A 21,095-nucleotide genomic window follows, 5' to 3' on the forward strand; every position below is an offset into this window, starting at 1 on the left:
TTCAGCACACATCACCCTCTTTGTCATCCTATCTGCTCCATCTCACAGCCTTCTTGGTTTCTTGAATTTAAGATCTTTCCACCTTGAGGTCTTCATAAAACATGTTCTTTCTACTCTGTTTCCCTCCTTTACTTTCCTGGGAAATCCCCCTCTACTCCCGGTGTGAAATGCCTGATCTGGTCGGTTTTCTTACTGTCTTTCTCCCCTACTCTAAGTTTCTGAGAAAAGGGATCTTATCTGTCATGGTAGCCACTGTACCTTCAGCTGCTACCACAGTGTGTGGCACAGTGAACTCAATGAATGGAAGGGAGCCTTCTCAGCTCTCGGCCTGTGCTCAGGACACCCACAGCCCCTGCCATAGATGGTTGTCACTGTCCAATAGTGCGGAGAAGTGTCCTCTACTGGTGCCATCTGCTGAGGTCTTCTCTGGGCCAGGGCCTGTGCCAGGACTCATAAGTGCTGCTGCGCCCAGAGCTGTTCCACTCTCCAAAGATATGATCAACCCCTCCAGCTGGCTGGAGGCACATTTCAGTCTCTCTTCCTGGGCCAGAGAATGTCAAGGATGTAGTCAGTGCTGGGCAGTTGTTCTATTAAGTGCTCTGGGGAGCGTGGGGGATATAAAAGGCAGCAGGCTCTTCTCGGGCAGCAGCTTGCCTTGCTAGAGAAGGCCCAGCTGTCAGGATGGACATAGCCAGAACCACTGACAGGTACCTATAGCCTCATGGCAGGGTGCCTGGGCTTGCCTTCTCCCTGCTGCAATGCCGATGGCAGTTTTCAAGAGGACCCATGTGAGTCCCCAGCAAGCCAGGCCACTGGGCAGAACACACAGGGACTTGGGTTTCTGCCACAGGGAGGACTTGGGGTCAGATGGACCTGGGCTTGAGTCTATACTCTGCTGCTTATTGGCAGTGTGATTGTCAAAAATTATTCAACCTTCAGTAGCTCCGGTTATCTCATCTGCAAAATGGGAATGACACTTGCCTTGAAGAGTTGTTAGCAGGGTGAAATGAGATTACCTATTAAGAAAACCCAGCACAGCACTTGGTACACAGTAAATGCTCTTGAAATGGTGGCTGTGGTGGTTTGTAGCATAGACAGGACATTCTTGCTTGCTTTCTTAAAGGCCAGGTGGGCAGAATTTCCTGGATTCCTCCCTTCCCAGAGCACATATTGCCTGAGCCACTCCCTTGTGCTTGTCATCTGCTGCGTCGCACTCCCCCTTGTCCTGCCTGCATGTCTCCCCCAATAAAACTATGGATGAGGACCAAGTGCCACTGAGCTTTCTGGACCCCAGACCTCCATCCCCTAACTCCTTGGAACCCACACAGTGCCAGGCCAGGTCCTTCTTGCTTCTTCAACCAGTGCATTCTTGTCATCACCTCTTGCCACACTCACTCTCAGAGAGTTGCATCTCAGCCCTGTGCCCTCCTACCTCCTGGTTGAGCCCCATCCTTTTCCTGTCTCCCGTCAGTGCTGTGCGCACACACACACATGCACATGCATATGCACACTGCCAGCCTGCTTCCCACGTGTTCTCAGAACCCTCATTCTGATACAAATCCTTTCTTCCAATAGTTGTGCCTGGAGCTATGTCATCCTTCCCCCCTCTTTTCCTTGGGATATCAAGTTATAGGACAACGAATCCATGCTCATTGTCCTTAGACCAAAAATATGTGTCTAAACATCATGGATATTAACCAGGGGTGGATATGGGGGAAAGCTGTTCACCAGCACTGGATTCTGCATTTCTTCTCTAACCGTTATGAAGATGTAGGCTTTGCAGAGTTTGTTTCCAGAACCAGGAAACCTGATGTTTGTAAACATTTCCATAAATGGAAGCAAGCAGATTTTTAGGTTTCAGTTCTAAAATAGTGAGGTAAGCATGAATTTAAAAGGACAGTTGCACGGCAACAATTGTACTTTCTGAAGGCAGTGAGGCCCTACCTTCACAGAGAGTATTCTGGTGACTTTGAGGGCTGAGATGTCCTGTATTTGCTTCTGTCCTGCTTTCTGTAAGATTCTGTAAGCTTGCCTTTTAAATTAGGAACTTCGTGCTGACTTAGAGCAGTTATCTCTCTCTATCCATTGCCTGCCAATGTGTAATGACCAGAGTGGTTCTCAAAGTGTCATCCATAGACCCCGGGGGTCCCTGAGGCTTTTTCAGGGTTCTATGAGGCCAAAACTATATTTACAATAAGGTTAAAATGTTATTTTCCTTTTGCCCTGTGTTGACATTTGCACTGACGGTACAAAATTAGTGGAGGGTAAAACTGCTGGCACCTCAGCATGAATCAGGACATCGCTACCAAATGAAACTGGCGGTCACTGTATTCTTCACCTCTGTGCACTTGCAGGTTTTACCAAAACCAGGAATGCCCTTGATGAAGTTATCAAGAATTATTGTTTGTATTAACGTTCAACTCTTGAGCACACATTCCTTTAATGTCCCGTATGACAAAATGGGAGATGTACACACACAGCATGTTTGTTGTCTAGAGAAAAGTACCTGTGTAATTGAGTTGCAAGCTGAACTAGCTGGCTTTTACATTTTTTCATGGAACACTGTTTTTACCTAAAAGAAAGACTGGCAAACTCATTATTCAGACATGGCTATTTAGTAGATAATTTCTTGAAAATGAACAAAGTAAGCCCATCACTTTAAAAAAAGCAACTCACAGGCTGGGTATGGTGGCTCATGCCTGTAATCCCAGCACTTTGGGAGGCCGAGGCAGGTGGATCACAAGGTCAGGAGATCGAGACCATCCTGGCTAATACGGTGAAACCCCGTCTCTACTAAAAATACAAAAAATTAGCCGGGCGCGGTGGCGGGCGCCTGTAGTCCCAGCTGCTGGGGAGGCTGAGGCAGGAGAATGGTGTGAACCTGGGAGGCGGGGCTTGCAGTGAGCTGAGATGGCGCCACTGCAGTCCGGCCTGGGTGAAAGAGCAAGACTCCATCTCAAAAAAAAAAAAAAAAAAGCAGCTCACAGTATTTGTTGCCAATGATAAATTCGTGCTTCCAAGTAAAAATTAAAATTTTGGAAAACTTTTCACTGCCACATTGAGCTTAACAACCTTCCCTCACTTGAAGACTTTTCTGATGAGATCAGCGGTGATATCAAAGGACATTATTTTAAAAATATACTGTATAATGAAATGTGTTGGCATTTGGAAGATCTGCATAACTCAGTGAACCGATATTTTTCCATTGACCAACACGTCATATTACAAGACCGTGCATGGGGAAAGTTCCATTTAAAGCGTAAGACAGATCTGTAGAGTTATGTAACAGAGGACCAAAGGTTCACTGGTACAAGTGCAGTTCCACACTACAACTAGCCTTTAAGAAAATGCCACTTGTTGAGCTTTGGTCTTTATCAAAGAAGAACACCCATAATTACCTGAAAAGACTATTAAAGTATTCCTCGCTTTTTCTTTCTTTTTATTCTTTTTTTTTTTTTTTGAGATAGAGTCTCACTCTGTCACCCAGGCTGGAGTGCAATGGCGCAATCTCAGCTCACCACAACCTCTGCCTCCCAGCTTCAAGTGATTCTCCTGCCTCACCCTCCCAAGTAGCTGGGATTACAGGCGCCCACAACCACGTCTAGCAAATTTTGTATTTTTAGTAGGGACAGGGTTTCTCCATTTTGGTCAGGCTGGTCTCGACCTCAGCTGATCCACCCACCTCGGCCTCCCAAAGTGCTGGGATTACAGGCGTGAGCCACCACACCCGGCTCCTCCCTTTTCAAATACATTTCTGTGTGAAGCCAAATTTCTTATCCTTCACCCGAAAAGCATACCACAGCAAAGTGAATGGTGAAGCAGATATGAAAATTGAGCTGTCTTCTAGGAAGCTAGATATTAAAAAGATTTGCAAAAATATAAAACAATGAAACTCTTCTCACCTGCATTTCTTTTGGTTTGTCTTAAAAATGTGCTTTTTATATAAACATGTCATGGGTATATAATTGTTACTTTTAAATGGAATTAATGCATATTTTAACATTTTCTGAGTGTTAGTAATATGATCAATATCAATAGCTATAACTCACATAAACACAGGTTCTTGGAGTCCTGGATGCTTCTGAAAAGCATAAAGGAGTCCTGAGACCTAAACATTTAAGAGCCTCTGGTGGAATGGGCATGAGCACAGGATTTGGGGTCAGACAAAGAGGGCAAGTGGTACTGTAGCCCTACTTCAAAGAGCACTTGCAAGACTGAATGTGAGAATGAGGCTCAGTTTGGCTTGACTCACCCAGGGTAGAACTGAAAGGAGATTGTGAGAGAAGGGCCAGTGAAGGTTAATAGAGAGCTGACTGCAGAAAAAAATCACCTCCTGCTCAGATGGCATTGCTGGGGTCTTGCATGCTTGCAACAGACTCTCACACTCTGCCCTTTAGAGAAATGCTGGGCAACTTTGTTTTTGTTTTTTCTTGGTGAATTAAACTTAATTTTGTTTTGTAAGCTTGCAGCTCTGCCTGAGATAACTAATGATACCCAAGGGAGCTGGAAAGCTTGCACTGGAAACCCTGGATCTGGACTCAGCCAATGTCTCTGAACCAGAGGCTCCCAGCCATAATTCTCCGGGTCTGCCAGCTTTCACTTTCTTTGACACTCATTCTCCAGCTTACCCCCCACCCTCCACCCCAGGAAGACGGTTTGGGCAAAGAAGTGAGGGCTGCCTTCCTCAGTGCACTTTGGAAGCCATGCCTGGCCAAGGGAAGTGATACCATTTCCAAATCAGAAAATCAGGTCTCCTCCCAAAGTGCTGAAGTTTACTTTATAATTGCAGCCAATTATCTTTGTTATTTCAGTTTTCGTTCCATGAGCTTTGGGGAAAAGCATTCACGGGCTATCGTCATGGCATTTCTGTCCTTTGACATGTGTCACTTGGCACTCAATTGGCCCAGGAAGGAGAGTATAACTAGGTCATTCTCTGCAGCCCCGTCCCATGGCACAGCCCGGTCCAAGGCAAGGGCAGGAAGCTCACTGCACGCGGGGGCATTTTTGTACACAGAACTTCAAGGGCATGACCCCAGCTCAAACTCACGGTGGACATGAACTTTTTAGCAACTGTCAAGACCTCCCTTCCTTCCCCTGGGCTGGCAGCCCTAGTTTCAGTTTTTCTGAGCATTGGGAAATGCCTGGAGCCACAACACACACTCAAGAATCCATGTGCCTCCAGGCACGGAGGCTCACTCCTGTAATCCCAGCACTTTGGGAGGCCGAGGCGGGCGGATCACGAGGTCAGGAGATTGAGACCATCCTGGCTAACATGGTGAAACCCCGTCTCTACTAAAAAATACAAAAAATTAGCTGGGCGTGGTGGTGGGCACCTGTAGTCCCAGCTACTCGGGAGGCTGAGGCAGGAAAATGGTGTGAACCCGGGAGGCAGAGTTTGCAGTGAGCCGAGATCACACCACTGCACTCCAGCACTCCAGCCTGGGCGACAGAGCAAGACTCGGTCTCAAAAAAAAAAAAAAAAAAAGAGAAGACAAGACAGATTCAGAGAGGAATACCTGCTACGGGTTAGTTGCTGTGCTTAACTCTGGAGGGGAAAGAAAACAAACAGTGAATGAGACACAATTGCTGCCCTCAGGGAGCTCTTGGTCTAGAAGGGTAAATAAGTAAATAAGCAACTACAATGCAGGGTGATACCTGAGAGAAGAGCCATGGGGATACAAGTGAGAGGCACGTAACTGAGTCTTAGCCACCCAAAAGGCTTTCTGAAAGGAAGGTTAATAATCACCACTGACATTTATCAAACCGTGACTATGTGCTGCACAAAGGGCTAAGTGCTTTAGTTATGTTATCTTAGTCACCCTCTGCCTTGTGAAGGATATACCGCTGTTATCCCCATTTCACAGATCAGTAAATAGAGGCTGAATGAGATTAAGTAACTTGCCCAAAGTGATGCAATCAGTAGGTAGTAAAGTTGGAATTTAAACCTAAGACTATTTGTTTTCAGAATCACTCCTCTTAACTTGGGCTTCCAGGACTGAGACTGAGAAACCAGAGGGGGTTACCTAAGTAGGGATGGCAGTGAAGAACATTCTAGGCCAGGAGAACATAAATGCCCTGGACAGAGGCCCTGAAGTCAGGAAAGGCATATGCATTGGGGGAATCACAAGAAGCTACAGGCGTGGCTGCAATGTGGCTTCTGGGGGCAGGAGTGGGAAGAGATGCTGCTGAGTAGCCCCAAGGCACAGGCAGAACCAAGGCTGGGACTCACCTCTGGGCTCCTAGCCCAGTGCTCTTTCTACCACATTCTACCTGCTTCCCCATCGCAGGCTAGCATGTTTTTATCTGCACCCATTTCAGACTGGAGGGAGCTGGCCTATGTAAAAATGAGGTGTTTTCTTCCTCACCCAGAGAGGCCTCTGATGGGAATTGAGGAGTGGGGTGAAATGGAAGATGCAGAGAGAAAGGGGACAGGCGCTGACCACTCTGCCAAAATGCAATGTCTCCTCTGCAGTCCTGGAATCAGGTCACAGGACTCACCACGGCCTTTGAGACATACAAGCTGCACACTTTCAGGCTTCTACCCTATGTGGGTAACTCCCAGGGGACTGGCCCCAAAATCCACTCAAAAACATAGAGGAGGAGTCATGACAGTGATAACAATCATCATTGCTAATGCGACTGAGTGCTTCTGAACCACTGGCATCTGGTCTTTTAATGCTTACAGCTAGCTTACGAAGTGGTATATTAGCTTTCCTCCTGGGCAAAGAGGAAGAAAATCAGTTCAAACCACCTTAAGCATAAAGAGAATTTATCAACTCAGATAACTGAAGAAGGCACTGGAAGATACCGGGCTCTAGGGCTGGATGCAGGTACTGCAATGATACTGTCAGAATGTGTCTGTTATCCCAGCACTTTGGGAGGCTGAGATGGGCAGATCCCAAGGTCAAGAGATCGAGACTATCCTGGCCAACAGGGTGAAACACCATCTCTACTAAAAAAAAAATACAAAAATTAGCTGAGCGTGGTGGCATGCGCCTGTAGTCCCAGCTACTGGAGAGGCTAAGCCAGGAAAATGGCATGAACCCTGGAGGTTCACGCCATGTGCTAGTCTAAGAAACTGGCATGTTCAGGTTCTGTCCCCAGAGGCATTATTAGAAGGGCAGATCAAAGCAACTCTGGAGGAGTCTGGGTCACGTTCTGTCACTTACATCTGAGGGTACTGCGTACCTTGTTTTATTGCACTTTGCTTTATTGCACTTTGTAGATATTGCGTTTTTTTAAAATTGAAGATTTATGGCAACCCTGCCGCAAGCAAGTCTATTAGTGCCATTTTTCCAACAGCATATCTGACTTCATGTCTCTGTGTTACATTTTGGTAATTCTCACAATATTTAAAACTTTTTCATTATTTTAATACTTTTATGGTGATCTGTGATCAGTGATCTTTGATGTCTCTATTGTAATTGTTTTGAGGCACCAGGAACCATGCCCATCAAAGATGATGAATTTAATTGATAAATGTTGTGTGTGCTCTGACTGCTCTGCCAACTAGCTGTTCCCTGTCTCCCTCTCCTCGGACCTCCGTATTTCCGGAGACACAGTACAATATTGAAATTGGGCCAACTAATAACCCTACAATGGCCTCTAAGAATCACACATCTCTCACTTTAAATCAAAAGATAGAAATGATGAAGTTTAGTGAGGAAGACATATCAAAAACGAAGACAGATCAAAGCTAGGCCTCTTGGACCAAATAGCCAAGTTGTGAATGCAAATAAAAAGTTCTTGAAGAAAATTAAAAGTGCTAGTCCAATGTACACATGAATGATGAGAAAGACTTATTGCTGACATGCAAAAACTTTTAGCGGTCTGGATAGAAAAATCAAACCAGCTAAACATTCCCTCAAGCCAAAGCCTAATCCAGAGCAAGGCCCTAACTCTCCTTAATTCTGTGAAGGCTGACAGAGGTGAGAAAACTGCAGAAGAAAAGTTTGAAGCTAGCAATAGCTGGTTCATGAGGTTTAAGAAAAGAAGCCAGCTGGGTGCAGCGGCTCACACCTGTAATCCCAGCACTCTGGGAAGCCAGGGCGGGTGGATCATGAGGTCAGAAGATCGAGACCATCCTGGCTAACATGGTGTAACCCTGTCTCCACTAAAAATACAAAAAATTAGCCGGGCATGGTGGTGGGCTCCTGTAGTCCCAGCTACGGGGGAGGCTGAGGCAGGAGAATGGCATTAACCCAGGAGGTGGAGCTTGCAGTGAGCCGAGACTGCGCCACGGCACTCCAGCCTGGGTGAAAGAGCGAGACTCCATCTCAAAACAAAACAAAACAAAACAAGCTATCTTCATAACAGGAAAGTGTAAAGTAAAGCAGCAAGTGCTGACGGAGAAGCTGTAGCAAGTTATCCAGATGATCTAGCTAAGATAATTGATGAAGGTGGCCACATTAAACAACAGATCTTCCGTGGAGACAAAATAGCCTTTTATTGAAAGAAGTTGCCATCTAAGACTTTCACAGATAGAGGGGAGAAGTCAATGCCTGGTTTCAAAGCTTCAAAGGGCAGGCTGACTCTCTTGTTAGGGGCCACTGCTGATGGTGACTTGAAGTTGAAGCCAATACTCATTTACCATTTTGAAAATCCTAGGGCTTTTATTATGCTAAATCTACTCTGCCTGTGCTGTAGAAATATAGCAACAAAGACTGGATGATGGCATGTCTGTTTATGGCATATTTTGCTGAATATTTTAAGCCCATTGTTGAGACCTGCTGCACAAACATAAAGATTTCTTTTAAAATATTACTGCTCACTGACAATGTACCTGGTCATCTAAGAGCTCTCATGGAGATGTACACACAGATTAATGTTGTTTTCATGTCTACTAACATAACATCCATTCTGCAGCCCATGGATCAAGGAGTAATTTCAACTTTCAAGTCTTATTATTTAAGAAATATATTTTGTAAGGCCATAACTGCCATAGATGGTGATTCCTCTGATGGATTTGGGCAAAGTAAACTGAAAAGCTTTTGGATAGGATTCACTGTTCTAGATGCCATTTGAACATTTGTGATTCATGGTAGGAGGTCGAAATAGCAACATTAATAGGAGTTTGGAAGAAGTTGATTCCAACCATATGGATGACCTTGAGGGGTTCAAGACTTCAGTGGAGGAAGTAGCTGCAGATATGGTGAAAATAGTGAGAACTAGAATTAGAAGTGGAGCCTGAAGATGTGACTGAATTGCTGCAATCTCAGGCTAAAACTTGAGCAGATAAGGAGTTGCTTCTTATAGATGAGGAAAGAAATTGGTTTCTTGAAATGGAATCTACTTTTGGTGAAGATGCTGTGAACGTTGTTGAAATGACAACAAAGGATTTAGAATATTATATAACCTCAGTTGATAAAGTAGTAGCAGGATTTGAGAGGACTGACTCCAATTTTTTTTTTTTTTTTTTTTTTGAGACAGAGTCTCACTTTATTGCCCAAGCTGGAGTGCAGTGGCATGATCTTGGCTCACTGCAACTTCTGCCTCCCAGGTTCAAGCCATTCTCATACCTCAGCCTCCCCAGTAGCTGGAATCACAGGCGTATGCCACCATGCCCTACTAATTTTTGTATTTTCAGTAGAGATGGGGTTTCACCATGTTGGCCAGGCTGGTCTCGAACTTCTGACCTCAAGTGATCCACCTGGCTTGGCCTCCCAAAGTGCTGGGATTACAGGTGTGAGCCACCATGCCTGACCTTGACTCTAATTTTAAAAGAACTTCTACTATGGGAAAATGATGTTAAACAGCATTGTGTACTGCAGAGAAATCTTTCATGAAGAAAGAGTCCATCAATGTGACAAACCTCACTACTGTCTTACTTTAAGAAATTGCCATAGCCACCCAATGTTGGCCACCACCACCCTGATCAGATAGCAGCCATCAACATCAAGACAAGACCCCCCACTAGGAAAAAGATTACAACTCGCTGGAGGCTCAGGGGATCATTAGCATTTTTTAGCAATAAAGCATTTTTGAATTAAGGTATGTACATTGGTACATTGGTTTTTTTCCAACACAATGAGATTGCACACTTAATAGACTACGGTATAGTATAAACATAACTTTGATATGCACTGGGAAACCAAAACATTTGTGTGACTTGCTTCATTGCAGTTTGTGCTTTATGGTGGTCTGGAACTGAACCCACAATATCTCCAAGGTATGCCTGTACATGCTAACCTGGCCCAGAAAAGGGGATGTGCATGGGGCCTGGCAAGAAAGATGTCAAAGTCAAGCATCAGATGTGTGTGGGTGTGGTGTGGTGATGTGTGGTGTGGTGGTGTGGGTGTGGTGGTGTGGTGTGTGGGTGTGTGGTGTGGTGGTGTGTGGGTATGGTGCTATGTGGGTATGGTGATGGTGTGGTGGTGTGGGTGTGGTGGTGTGTCAGTTTGGTGTGTGGGTATGGTGGTGTGGTATGTGGGTGTGGTGGTGTGGGTGTGGTGGTATGTGGTGTGTGAGTGTGGTGGTGTGGGTGTGTGGTGGTGTGTGGTGTGTGGTGTGTGGTGGTGTGGGTGTGGTGGTGTGTGGTGTGGTGGTGTGTGGTGTGAGTGTGGTGGTGTGTGGTGTGGTGGTGTGTGGTGTGAGTGTGGTGGTGTGTGGTGGTGTGGGTGTGTGGTGTGTGGTGTGGTGGTGTGTGGTGTGTGTTTGTGGGTGTGTTGCTGCTCAGGCACTTAGGCTGTTCCTGTTGCCTCTCCCTGGCTCTGCCCACTCCCATACAGGGCCTTTGCTTATGCAGCAACTTCAGCCAGAGCACTGCCTCCTCCCTCCTAGTGACCTGCCCCTCACCCCTCAGATTGCAGCTCTAGCATCATTTCACCAGGGCAGCTTTCTCAGAGCTTCATGTCTCTGTCACACTTCTCACTTTGCGTGTCCTAGCAACCTTGTACCTCTCTTTTTGTAGCATTTTTCACAGTTGTCACTTCGCATGTGCATCTGCAATGATCGAGTGAATGTCTGCCTTCCTTAATAAACCACGAGCCCCGTGAGTGTAGGGGTCACACCCATTTTGCTCGCCATTGTCTCTCCAATGTGAGCAGAGTACTTCATACCCGAGAAACCTGGTCAATACGCGTTGAGTGGATGAGTGAAGGAGTGGATGGATGCGAGTGTGCACATGGTGTGTGTTGGTTGTGTGAGTGTGTGGTGCTCCTCTGGTCCTAGCTGCAGTGCTCTTGGTGCATTCCAGGGAGGCCCCCTCACTGGGGGACCGTGCCTTGTCCTTCTGTCTGTGCTTTCCTGGGGGGCAGAAATAGGATTTTCTCCATAATATTAAGAGCCCTACAGGAAGAGGCTAACACCTTTTTCGTTGAGCTGAGAGTTTCTGGTGCAGAAACAGGACCTGAGGAGTCAGTGGCAGGAGCTGGGTCGTGGAATAAGAAAGCTCCTGTTCTGAGAATGAATGGGACTCAGAGCTAAGACCTCATCTGTAAAATGGGGCCGCATGCTTGACAGGGCTGTTTGAACGTGGAATAGGATCCTATTCAGAAAAGTGCTTTGTAAGCCACAGTGCCCGCTGGACAATGTTTTCACAATTATCCTGTACTGCTGCCGGGATCAGACTAAGAGACTGCTGAGGAGTCTTAGGAAGAGGGTGTACAGAGCAGAGGTTTCAGGGGTGGTACGGAAAATGAGGCAATAACCCTCCCACTTATATTCAGGGTATCTTTAGGAATTACAGGGTCAGAGACTCCTCCTCTGCCAGGCAGAGGCACTGGGGGAGCCCTGTTTCCTGTGCCCTTGTCAAAGCCCATGGCTGCCATCTTGGTGAGGGCTCCACTGCCATCTTGCTGGGATCCATTCAAGTAGGGTCTCCCCCGGGCAGTTTCGCCATGTTGCCTTGCTTGAGATTCTGGGGTAAAGTATGGAGGATGCTGCTGGTGGTGAGATGACAGGGTGCTTGGAGGCAGCTGGGGGTACTTACAGCTCGGTCACATCCTTGGGCATGCCTTTGGGGAGGGCGCGGAGCCCCTTGTTGCTGCATCGCACCACTGTCTCCATACAGGTGCACTGCTCCGGGCAGCGCGGGCTCAGCTGGCAGCTACTCTCGTCGTTGCCTGTGGAGAGAGGGTGAGGGTTGTGGGAGATAAGCCCCACTAGGGGGAGCCAGTGAGCAAGGCTGCGTGTTCTCCACAAAGACAAGTTGTCCCCTGTCCCCGCTGTGTTCTAGAACCAGGAATAGGGTACCCGCTGGTCTCATCCGTGGTTGGCGGGTGTCGCCTACCTTTTACCTCATTTGACATAAGATGAAGACCATCAAGGAGGCTCAGCAAGAGTTAACAGGAAAGAGGTCACCGTTAACCTTATCAGGAATAAGCCGAATTGATTGAAGGAGTGGTCAGGGGGAGGGGGGCAGAGCCTTGTCTTTTCCCTTCCTCTTTCTCCTTTCTTTCTCTGCTCCCACAACTACACAGTCCCTCCGGGATGTTGAGTATGTCCCAAGCCTCCATTATGCCTTAATCTCAGTTACTTATCTGTCTCTAGATAACCCAAAGTTGATCAAGTAAAGAACTGTGCTGGCTTGAATTTATGCAAATAAATATGCCCTCTGGGATCCTGAGAACCAAAGCCTCAGATATCCATATCCCCAGCCAGCGACAAGACTTTTCTTGAAGTCTGTTTCTCATGAGTACATACTGAGTCTCATCATGCTGCTGACAGGAAGACTGAGGCCAGGGCTCCCATGTACAGTTGTATAGGTTGTGCACTCCACAAGGGTGCCATATCATTTAAGGGGCACCAATCTCACTGTGGACATGATAGATTAGTATATTTGGTACAACAGTGTTCTCTTAGATGGCAGTATCTTGTTTTAATGGGCAGGTGTCTTGTCTTAATGAAATCAATATATTATGACAGATTTCTAACTGATGGAAGTAAAATGACTGCTGAAATGGGCACCTTTTCTTAATTTGCATGAAGAAGCCATGTGGGCTAGTAGCAGATCTGCAGAGCTCTCCAGAGTTCCAGCTGCATGCCCAAAGCAAAGTGGAATTGGATCTCAGGGAGTATCTGATCCTGCATCTTCGCCATCTTCCTTGCCTTCCCAGGGCCTTCCCCGCAGACCTTGACCCACAGCCTTCTTACCGTCACAGGTGAAGTCCTGGATGGCCACATCCTGGATGGGAATCTCCTTGAGGAAAAATGGCTTCTGGCACCTAGGGTTCCCACTGACGATCCGCCTCTTCCTCAACCACTTGCCGAGCCAGGCCAGGTGGCAGTTGCAGTTGAAGGGGTTGGACAGGAGGTTTCTAGGAAGAGAGAAGGGTTCTTAGCCTCCACCCTTCTACTGTGGGAGCGGCCCTGGGATCTGCTGCCCAGAGCCCAACTCTCCTAGCCAGGAAGGAGGAGGTCTCAGGAAGGAAACGTAGGCTCTTCCCCAGATGCAGTCTCTGCAAGGGTCTCATTCCAGACCCTCGCCTCTGATGGATGTGGCTGTGGTCTCTCGCCATGCCCTCCCTTGGGTACCAAGCCCTGGCTGTGTGAACTGCCTTTGGGTCCTTAGCAGGGATTCACCCCGAGAGCCTTCACACTTGCTACTCTCCTTGCTGGGAACCCGTATCTTTACAGGTTGCCTGGCTGGCTTCTTCTCATTCTTTAGTCCTTGGCTTCAATGACATTTCATCAAGGAAGGACCCTGTCCTTCTCTGAGTCCCCCATATCAAGTGGGATACTTCAGCCCTATCATATCTTTTCCCTCATTCCCTTTCATTCTCCCCATAGCACCCATGGGAGTGTGCGGTGACTGGTTTCTGTGCTCGCCTTGCACCTTGGACTCTACATACACGAGGGTAGGGTCTGTTTGCCTCTGCATATTCAGAAACTAGCGTTATGTCATCACAGGCACTTTATACGCATCTGTGGACTGAAACAATGGGACTGATGGAGAGATGAGGGGATGATGGCAGCTATCCCTTCCTGAGTGTTTACTACAGGACTGGGACCATGCCACGCACTTTATAAATCCATTGTCTCATTCATTCCTGTCACAGCGACCCTATGAAGGAGGTAACATTATCTTCCTTTTCTCACATGAGGAAAGTGAAGCTTGGGGAGCTTATTTAAGCGGGGCAGACAGCCCTTGAGTGGCTGTAGGATGATACAGCAATGAAGGGCTTGAGAGTGGCTGTTTCGGGGTTGGAGTCCAGGCTCTGACACTCAGTAGCTGTGTGAAGCGGGGCAAGTTACTTCATGGGTCAGAGCTGGTTCCCTGAATGCTTTGTGACTCTGCCCCTCTGGGCATCTTAGGTGTCTTTGGATTTCCAATGTGGAGGTACCTAGGAGGGGCTAAATATGGACTAAAATGGACCAGTTCACTGATGTTAGCTCCCAACCCACTGTCCTCTCCTGTTGACGTCACTCATTCATTCGATTCATTCCTTTACTCAACAATTATATGCCGGGCATCTGCTTGTGCTCTTGGCACAGATCTAAACATTAAGGATGCAGCAGTGAACAAAACAGCCACATATCCCTGTCCTTCGGGATCTTATATGATGGTGGGCAGATAATATATGATTAACAGCAAGTTAGTAAATGACACAGTATGTTAGGACATGGTTAGTGCTTTGTAATATTAAGGGGCAGGGCTAGAGGGATTGGGGCTATGGCAGAGGGGTAGAACGGGGTGAGGCAGGTGACCCTTGAGCAAAGGTGGAAGGGAGAGAGGCTGGGGGGAGGGAGGCTGGGGGAGGGTGCTCCAGGGAGTGCCAAGTTCCAAGGTTGGAGTGGGCTTGGATCATGGGAAAATGGCGAGGAGCCCCATGGAGCTAGAATGGAGAGAGGGAGGGGACAGGCAGGGCATGAGGGGCCAGATGACGTGGGGCCGGCCTTTAGGCCCTCCTCTAACTTTGGCTTTGATTCCAAGTGCAGTAGGCATAGGGCAGCAACAGGAGGTGTGGCAGCAGCCTTTGCTTCTGCCTTCCAAAGGGTCTTTGGGGAAGGTTAGAGACAGGACAATAAACCAGCGACTAAGGATAACAGAGCCACATGGAAATACGACGAGCAGCTGTACAACACACACGTGTTGAGCACTTTCTACACCTAGGCCCTTGCTGTGTGTTTTACAAGCATCACCACATTCAATCCTCATAACCATCCTAGGAGGTAGATTATGCAGAAGGGAAATGGAAACACACAGAGATGAAGTCACTTTCCCGAGGTCACACAGCTAACAAGAGGCACAGCCAGGATCTGAACCTAGGAAATTTGGCTCTAGAGTCTTACCCATTATTCCACAGAGGCTCCCTTCCCACGACAGTGCACTACCCGGGCAGGAGCACTCCTTTAGGTGCCCAGAAAGCTGGGTTCTAATTCTGGTTCTGATACTCACTGAAAGCAGCCAGTGACATCTTTTTTTTTTTTGAGACGAAGTCTCGCTCTCGCTCTGTTGCCAGGCTGGAGTGGAGTGCAGTGGCACAATCTTGAGTCACTGCAACCTCCACCTCCTGGGTTCAAGCGATTCTCCTGCCTCAGCCTCCTGAGTAGCTGGGACCATAGGTGTGCGCCACCACCACGCCCAGGCAATTTTTGCATTTTTAGTAGAGATGGGGTTTCACCACATTGCCCAGGATGGTCTCGATCTCTTGACCTTGTGATCCACCTGCCTCGGCCTCCCAAAGTGCTGGGATTACAGGCATGAGCCACAAGCCTGGCTGCCAGTGACATCTTTTTAAAACCCCTGTCTGGTGATGTCTTACTTAAGGTCTGCTTAAAGGTCCCAGTCTTCCTAATGTGCTCTGGACAAAGACGAGATGGCCCACAGCAGTCCTGCAGCCTGACCCTGGCTTCCTCTTCAGCCTCGCCTTACGTCATGCCCTCCCTCATTCAGCGCCGTGACCATGCTGACAGATGTTCAGTCCCACATATTTGCTCTGTTGCAACCAACCACAGGGCCCTTGGACATGCCCTTCCCTCTGAAGGAACTGCACTGTCCACTTTCTTCAACAGCTAACTCCCACTTACCTTCCAGAATACAGCTCCAGTGTTTCTCAACAAAGCCCCTGGTTTTTTTTTTTTTTTGACATGGAATCTTGCTCTGTCGCCTAGGCTGGAATGCAGTGGCATGATCTCAGCTCACTGCAGCCTCCGCCTCCCGGGTTCCAGCAACTGTCCTGCCTCAGTCTCCCAGGTAGCTGGGATTACGGATACTCGCCACCATAACTGGCTAACTTTTGTATTTTTAGTAGAGAAAGGGTTTCACCATGTTGGTCAGGCTGGTTTCGAATTCCTCACCTCAGGTGATCCACCCACCTCAGCCTCTCAAAGTGCTAGGATTACAGGCGTGAGCCACCACGCCTGGCCTTCCAGCTTGGGTTTTCAAATCACTGTGGACATGCTTTCTGTGGCAATTCACTATGCTGTGAGTTCCAGGAAGGAGGGGCCAGGTGTGTGCAGCCTCAACACCTAGACGATGCCTGCCTGGCACACACAGAAAGCCTGACGAGTTTTTAAGTGGACGGACAGATAGATGAGCTTGGCTAGAGGTAGCAGGGAGCTGGGAGGAGAGCGCTCTGCAGCGTGGGACCCCAGAGTCCGTGGGCAGTGGACCCAGGAGAACTTACATGGTGGACAGGGAGACAAGCGTGGTGAAGGCCCCAGGGGTGATGGTGGTGATCCGATTGTCATAGAGGGACAGCAGTCTCACCGAACTCAGGCCGGCGAAGGTGTCATTACTCACACAGCTGATCAAGTTACTCCTCAGCATCCTACAGGGAGAGGGGTGTGGATGAGAGAGCACAGGCATGATCTTTTCTGTCCCAAATGGTGCCACGGTGGTGTGTGTGTGTGTGTATAGGTGAGATGCTTTTGCCAATTCTAAGCTCAGTCCAGCCATGTTGATCAGGTTTGTCCTGTGATAGCAGGGACTGGAGCCCCACTGGGGCTGTGTGTAAATGTGTATGTACATTATTGTTTGTGCATGCTTTCTTGGAAGCACATGTCATGCATATGTATGTATACACATGCATATTGTGTGGCCGCTAGGGTGTGCACACATATTTCTGGGAAGAGAAGAGAGAATCAAGAAGTGGTTGTAGACATCAGCTTGTATGTATGTGTGCGCTTGCGTGTCTGTGCCTGTTTGTATATATGTTTATGTGCATGTTGCACGTGTCTGCATATATCATTTTTATAAAGGTCCTTATGCTTATGTTTGTGGGTAAATGTCTGTGTGCCTCCTTCAGCAAGTTTCTGGTATAAATCTATATACGTGTATACACGAGAGTGGGTGACTATGTTGGGTGTGTGTGTGGTGTGTGTGTGTGAGTGTGTATGCTGGAGGTGTTCAGCATGCTAAATTCTTTCCCATCCAAGGCTGCGGAATGTCTGATGACTCTGACTCCAGGAAGAGAGGGATTCAGCAGGCCAAGACAGTGCCTGGGTTCCCACTTGCCTTCATAGTCTGTCTCTAATTCCCCTGCCCTCCCGTCTCCCTCTGGGTCTTGGCCCAGGCCCCACCCCAGGCACTCACAAGGTTTTGAGGCCACTGAGGCCACGGAACACGCGCCCGTGCACGGTCTCCAGCTGGTTCCCTGTCAGCATCAGCTCCTGCACGCTGGCTGCTCCATCGAAAGCTCCCTCTCGCACCTCCTTGATCTTATTGTTACTCAGATTTCTAGAAGGAAGAAACAGAATAGGGGAGAATCAAAAGGAGCAGATGGTCTTGATACTGGGAGGGGATGACCTGCCCTGCAGCTGCTGGGGACTCTCTGGGGCCCCTGAGACTGAGGACTGGATGGTGGAAGGAGCTCAGTCTGGGGCTCCCTGAACTTTGGTCTTCAGCATCCGGGCCAGGGAGCAGGGACCCTGGCCCTATACAGGTGAAGCTACCTTTGTGAAACAGACTGTATGGTCAGTGGATGAATGGATCAAGAAAATGTGGTGTATATATACACAATGGAAGACTATTCGGCCATCAAAAGAATGAAAACCTGTCATTTGCAGCAACATGAATGGCACTGCAGGTCACTGTGTTAAGTGAAATGAGCCAGGCACAGCAAGGCAAATATCATATGCTCCTGCTCATATGTGGGAGCTAAAAAAGTTGATCTCATGGAGGTAGACAGTAGAAGGATGGTTACCAGAGGCTGGGAAGGTTTGAGGGAGATGAAGAGAGGTTGGTTAATGGGGGAGCTAAAAGGAATAAGTTCTAGTGTTAGACAGGGTGACAGTCACAGTAGGGTGACTATAGTTAACAACAATATGTATTTCAAAATAGCTAGAAGAAAAGATTTGAAATACTTCCAACACAAAGAAATGATAGATGTTAGAAGTGACGGATATCCTAAATATCCTGTTTGATCACTGTACACTGCATGCATGTATCAAAATATCACGTGTCCCATAAATATGTATAATTGTTATGTATCAATTTAAAAAAATAGGCTGGATGGGATTTGAAGGTTTTTTCTGTGTAATTGTCTTTTCAATGCTCTGGGGGACTGACAGAGTTAAAATAGTGACTCTCAAACTTATTTTCTGTCTTCGTTAGAGATTCTCACTAAGCACTGATTTTCAAGAGGAAGGCAGGAGAAAAATATAAAGCATGCTCCCCACTCCTTGGGACTAGGGCATTTGTGGAACTTCTGAGCTTTCTCACCAGTTAAGGATCCCTGATACAAATGAATTGGTGCGTTCCAGTTACTACTTCTTGACCACTTCTTATGTGCTAGGCACCTCATGAGGGATCTGACCAACACAACCACATCAAACCCTCAAAACGATGGCGTCGGACTCATTTATGATTATCGTCCCGTTTTATGCATGATGGGACTGAGGTTCAGAGAGATTAACTAACTTGCTTGCAGTCACCCAGCTGACAGAACTGGGATTTGAAGCCAGGTTTTCTGGCATATCAGATGTACTCCATTGAACCTCTTCTTTCATAAGTGAGTATTCCTTTGGCCATGTGGATATTACTTCTTTGCAAAATTCAAGATTTTGGATATTGTATTTGCTTAAAGTGAGCTTGGTCCTGTCAAGCCCTCAGTGCCGCCATTTCTTTCTTTCTTTCTTTTTTTTGAGACGGAATTTCTCTCCTTGTTGCCCAGGCTGGAGAGCAATGGTGCAATCTTGGCTCACTGCAACCTCTGCCCCTGGGGTTCAAGTGATTCTCCTGCCTCAGCCTCCCGAGTAGGTGGGATTACAGGTGCCTGCCACCATGGCCTGCTAATTTTTTGTATTTTTAGTAGAGATAGGGTTTCACCATGTTGGCCAGGCTGGTCTCCAACTCCAGACCTCAGGTGATCCACCCACCTTGGCCTCCCAAAGTGCCGGGATTACAGGCATGAGCCACCATGCCTGGCTGGTGCTGCCATTTCTGAGTCTGCCCCTGAGGTCTGAAAGCAGCCCTTCCTTCCGAGGCTGCATGCTGACATCCTGCACAGACCTCAAGAGAGATCAGAACAGCAAGCAGATGCTGCAGAGCCATTAGCACTGCGAGTTCGCAGTTCTCCCTGGCAGGGTTGCTGGGAGGCTTGTGTGGACCATCAAAATGCCCGGCCCTGGAAAGCATCCCTGGCCAGATGGATGAACTGAAGGTGATGACAGTGTTTATACTAGCTCAGGGGAGAGTCCAGCCTCCCAAGCAGACAGCCTATTCAGAGCCTTGCATGGGGAACCATCTTCTGCGAACAAGGAAATCGCAGGTGGAGGTGGAGCCCGTGAACTCACAGAGCACACGAAAGCTGGTAGAATTGGCGGGCTCGCAGAGATAGACCAGGACCATTTTACTGCTGAAGATACTGAGTCCCAGAGCAGGAGGGCACTGCTCCAGGTCACAGAGCATTGGAAGGGGATCTAGGACCATACCAAGTCCCTGGTCTGAGCTCTGGGCTGACCCACAACAATGCCAGGGGGCGAGAACTCCCTTAGGGACTGACTTGGAGCAAGTGACAGAACTGGGGACTCAATGCAGGCTGACTGCCCTCTTCCCAAGGAGGGACCAGGCCCCCAGGGTGAGGCTATGCCTGTGCTTGTGGGCAGGTGTGGAGGAAACAGCCGGTGCCTTGGTTCCCTCCTTACTCCTTGGCATGACCTTGTTCTCCTTCTCTCCTTCCCATCCTGCCAGGAAAACAGGAGTAAGCATTCCCAGCATCCCTCGCCCAAGGTCTGAGACAGTCAGCAGACTCGCAGACTGGATTTCCACTCCCTGCCTGGTTCTCCTTAAACTTGGCCGGTTTTCTTATAAATCCTGGTAGCCCTGGTCTGGGATAACCCAGGCATGAAGGTAATGCCCTGAGGAGACTGCCAATTACCCCCAAATTAGACGCAGGAGAGATAAAGGCTCTCCAGCAGCTGTAAGTCACCCGAATGCCAGAGGAGAAGGCTTTTGCTCCAGAGTTGAGCTTCTTTGTTGGGAGGGTGGGGGGTAAAATACAAGTGATGGGCAATGCAGATGAGTTAAAGCAGCTATGAAGTGGGAGGGTTCCCATTTCCTGACATCTGTTTCTTTAAATGAGCAAAATTAACATCACATTACTGTAAGGTTTGTGAATTGGATTTCCTCAGGCTGGGAGAATGGAAAACAGAAGGAGAGTAAAAAAGAGGGGGATAGAATTTTCCAGAAGAGCTGGCTGCTGCCATCTCTCCATCCATCAAAGCACTGCTCGCAACTACAGGCAGCAGTAGCTGAAGGACAGAAAGTGCAGCTTGGGGCAAACACTCCAGAAACAAAACAAGTGCATGGAGGTTTTGTAAGAGCCGATCACATTCTTAGAGCAGTATCTTGCCCCAGATCCCAGGAAACCACAAAATGTAAAACCAGGGCCACCCAGGGGGCTTCTCTCCATCTTTGGGTTAGTTCAGAGCCCCTGAGGGTTTCTTGGTGAGGGTTAAGTGCATTAATATCTGTACTGTCTAGCGCAGGGTAAAGTGTTTAATTTGTGCTCACTGCTAGCTATTATTATTTTTATGGCCTTGCACGCAGCCAAGTTCCACATTTGTGCTACTCCCAGGCTCCTGAAAGTGTCTGGGTGTGCAACCCCTATTTTTGTTGTTGTTATTGTTTTTGTTTTTTTTGAGACGGAGTCTCACTCTGTCCCCCAAGCTAGAGTGCAGTGGTGGGATCTCGGCTCACTGGAAGCTCCGCC

The 21,095-nt window shown here is 47.9% G+C and overlaps 1 protein-coding gene across 1 annotated transcript in view; it reads right to left on the minus strand.

The window, feature by feature from the left end:
• Positions 1-21,095, minus strand: part of SLIT3 (slit guidance ligand 3) — a 636,316-nt gene that overhangs the window by 70,564 nt on the left and 544,657 nt on the right. The window contains exons 17-20 of the mRNA XM_019028107.3: positions 17,477-17,620; positions 16,569-16,712; positions 13,093-13,256; positions 11,930-12,062 (exon numbers count right to left, since the gene is read on the minus strand). Coding sequence (XP_018883652.3) covers positions 11,930-12,062; positions 13,093-13,256; positions 16,569-16,712; positions 17,477-17,620 — 585 coding nt within the window. The remainder of the gene's footprint in view (positions 1-11,929; positions 12,063-13,092; positions 13,257-16,568; positions 16,713-17,476; positions 17,621-21,095) is intronic.

This window comes from Gorilla gorilla, chromosome 4 (genome assembly GCF_029281585.2).
Source record: "Gorilla gorilla gorilla isolate KB3781 chromosome 4, NHGRI_mGorGor1-v2.1_pri, whole genome shotgun sequence".
Lineage (NCBI taxonomy): Eukaryota > Metazoa > Chordata > Mammalia > Primates > Hominidae > Gorilla > Gorilla gorilla.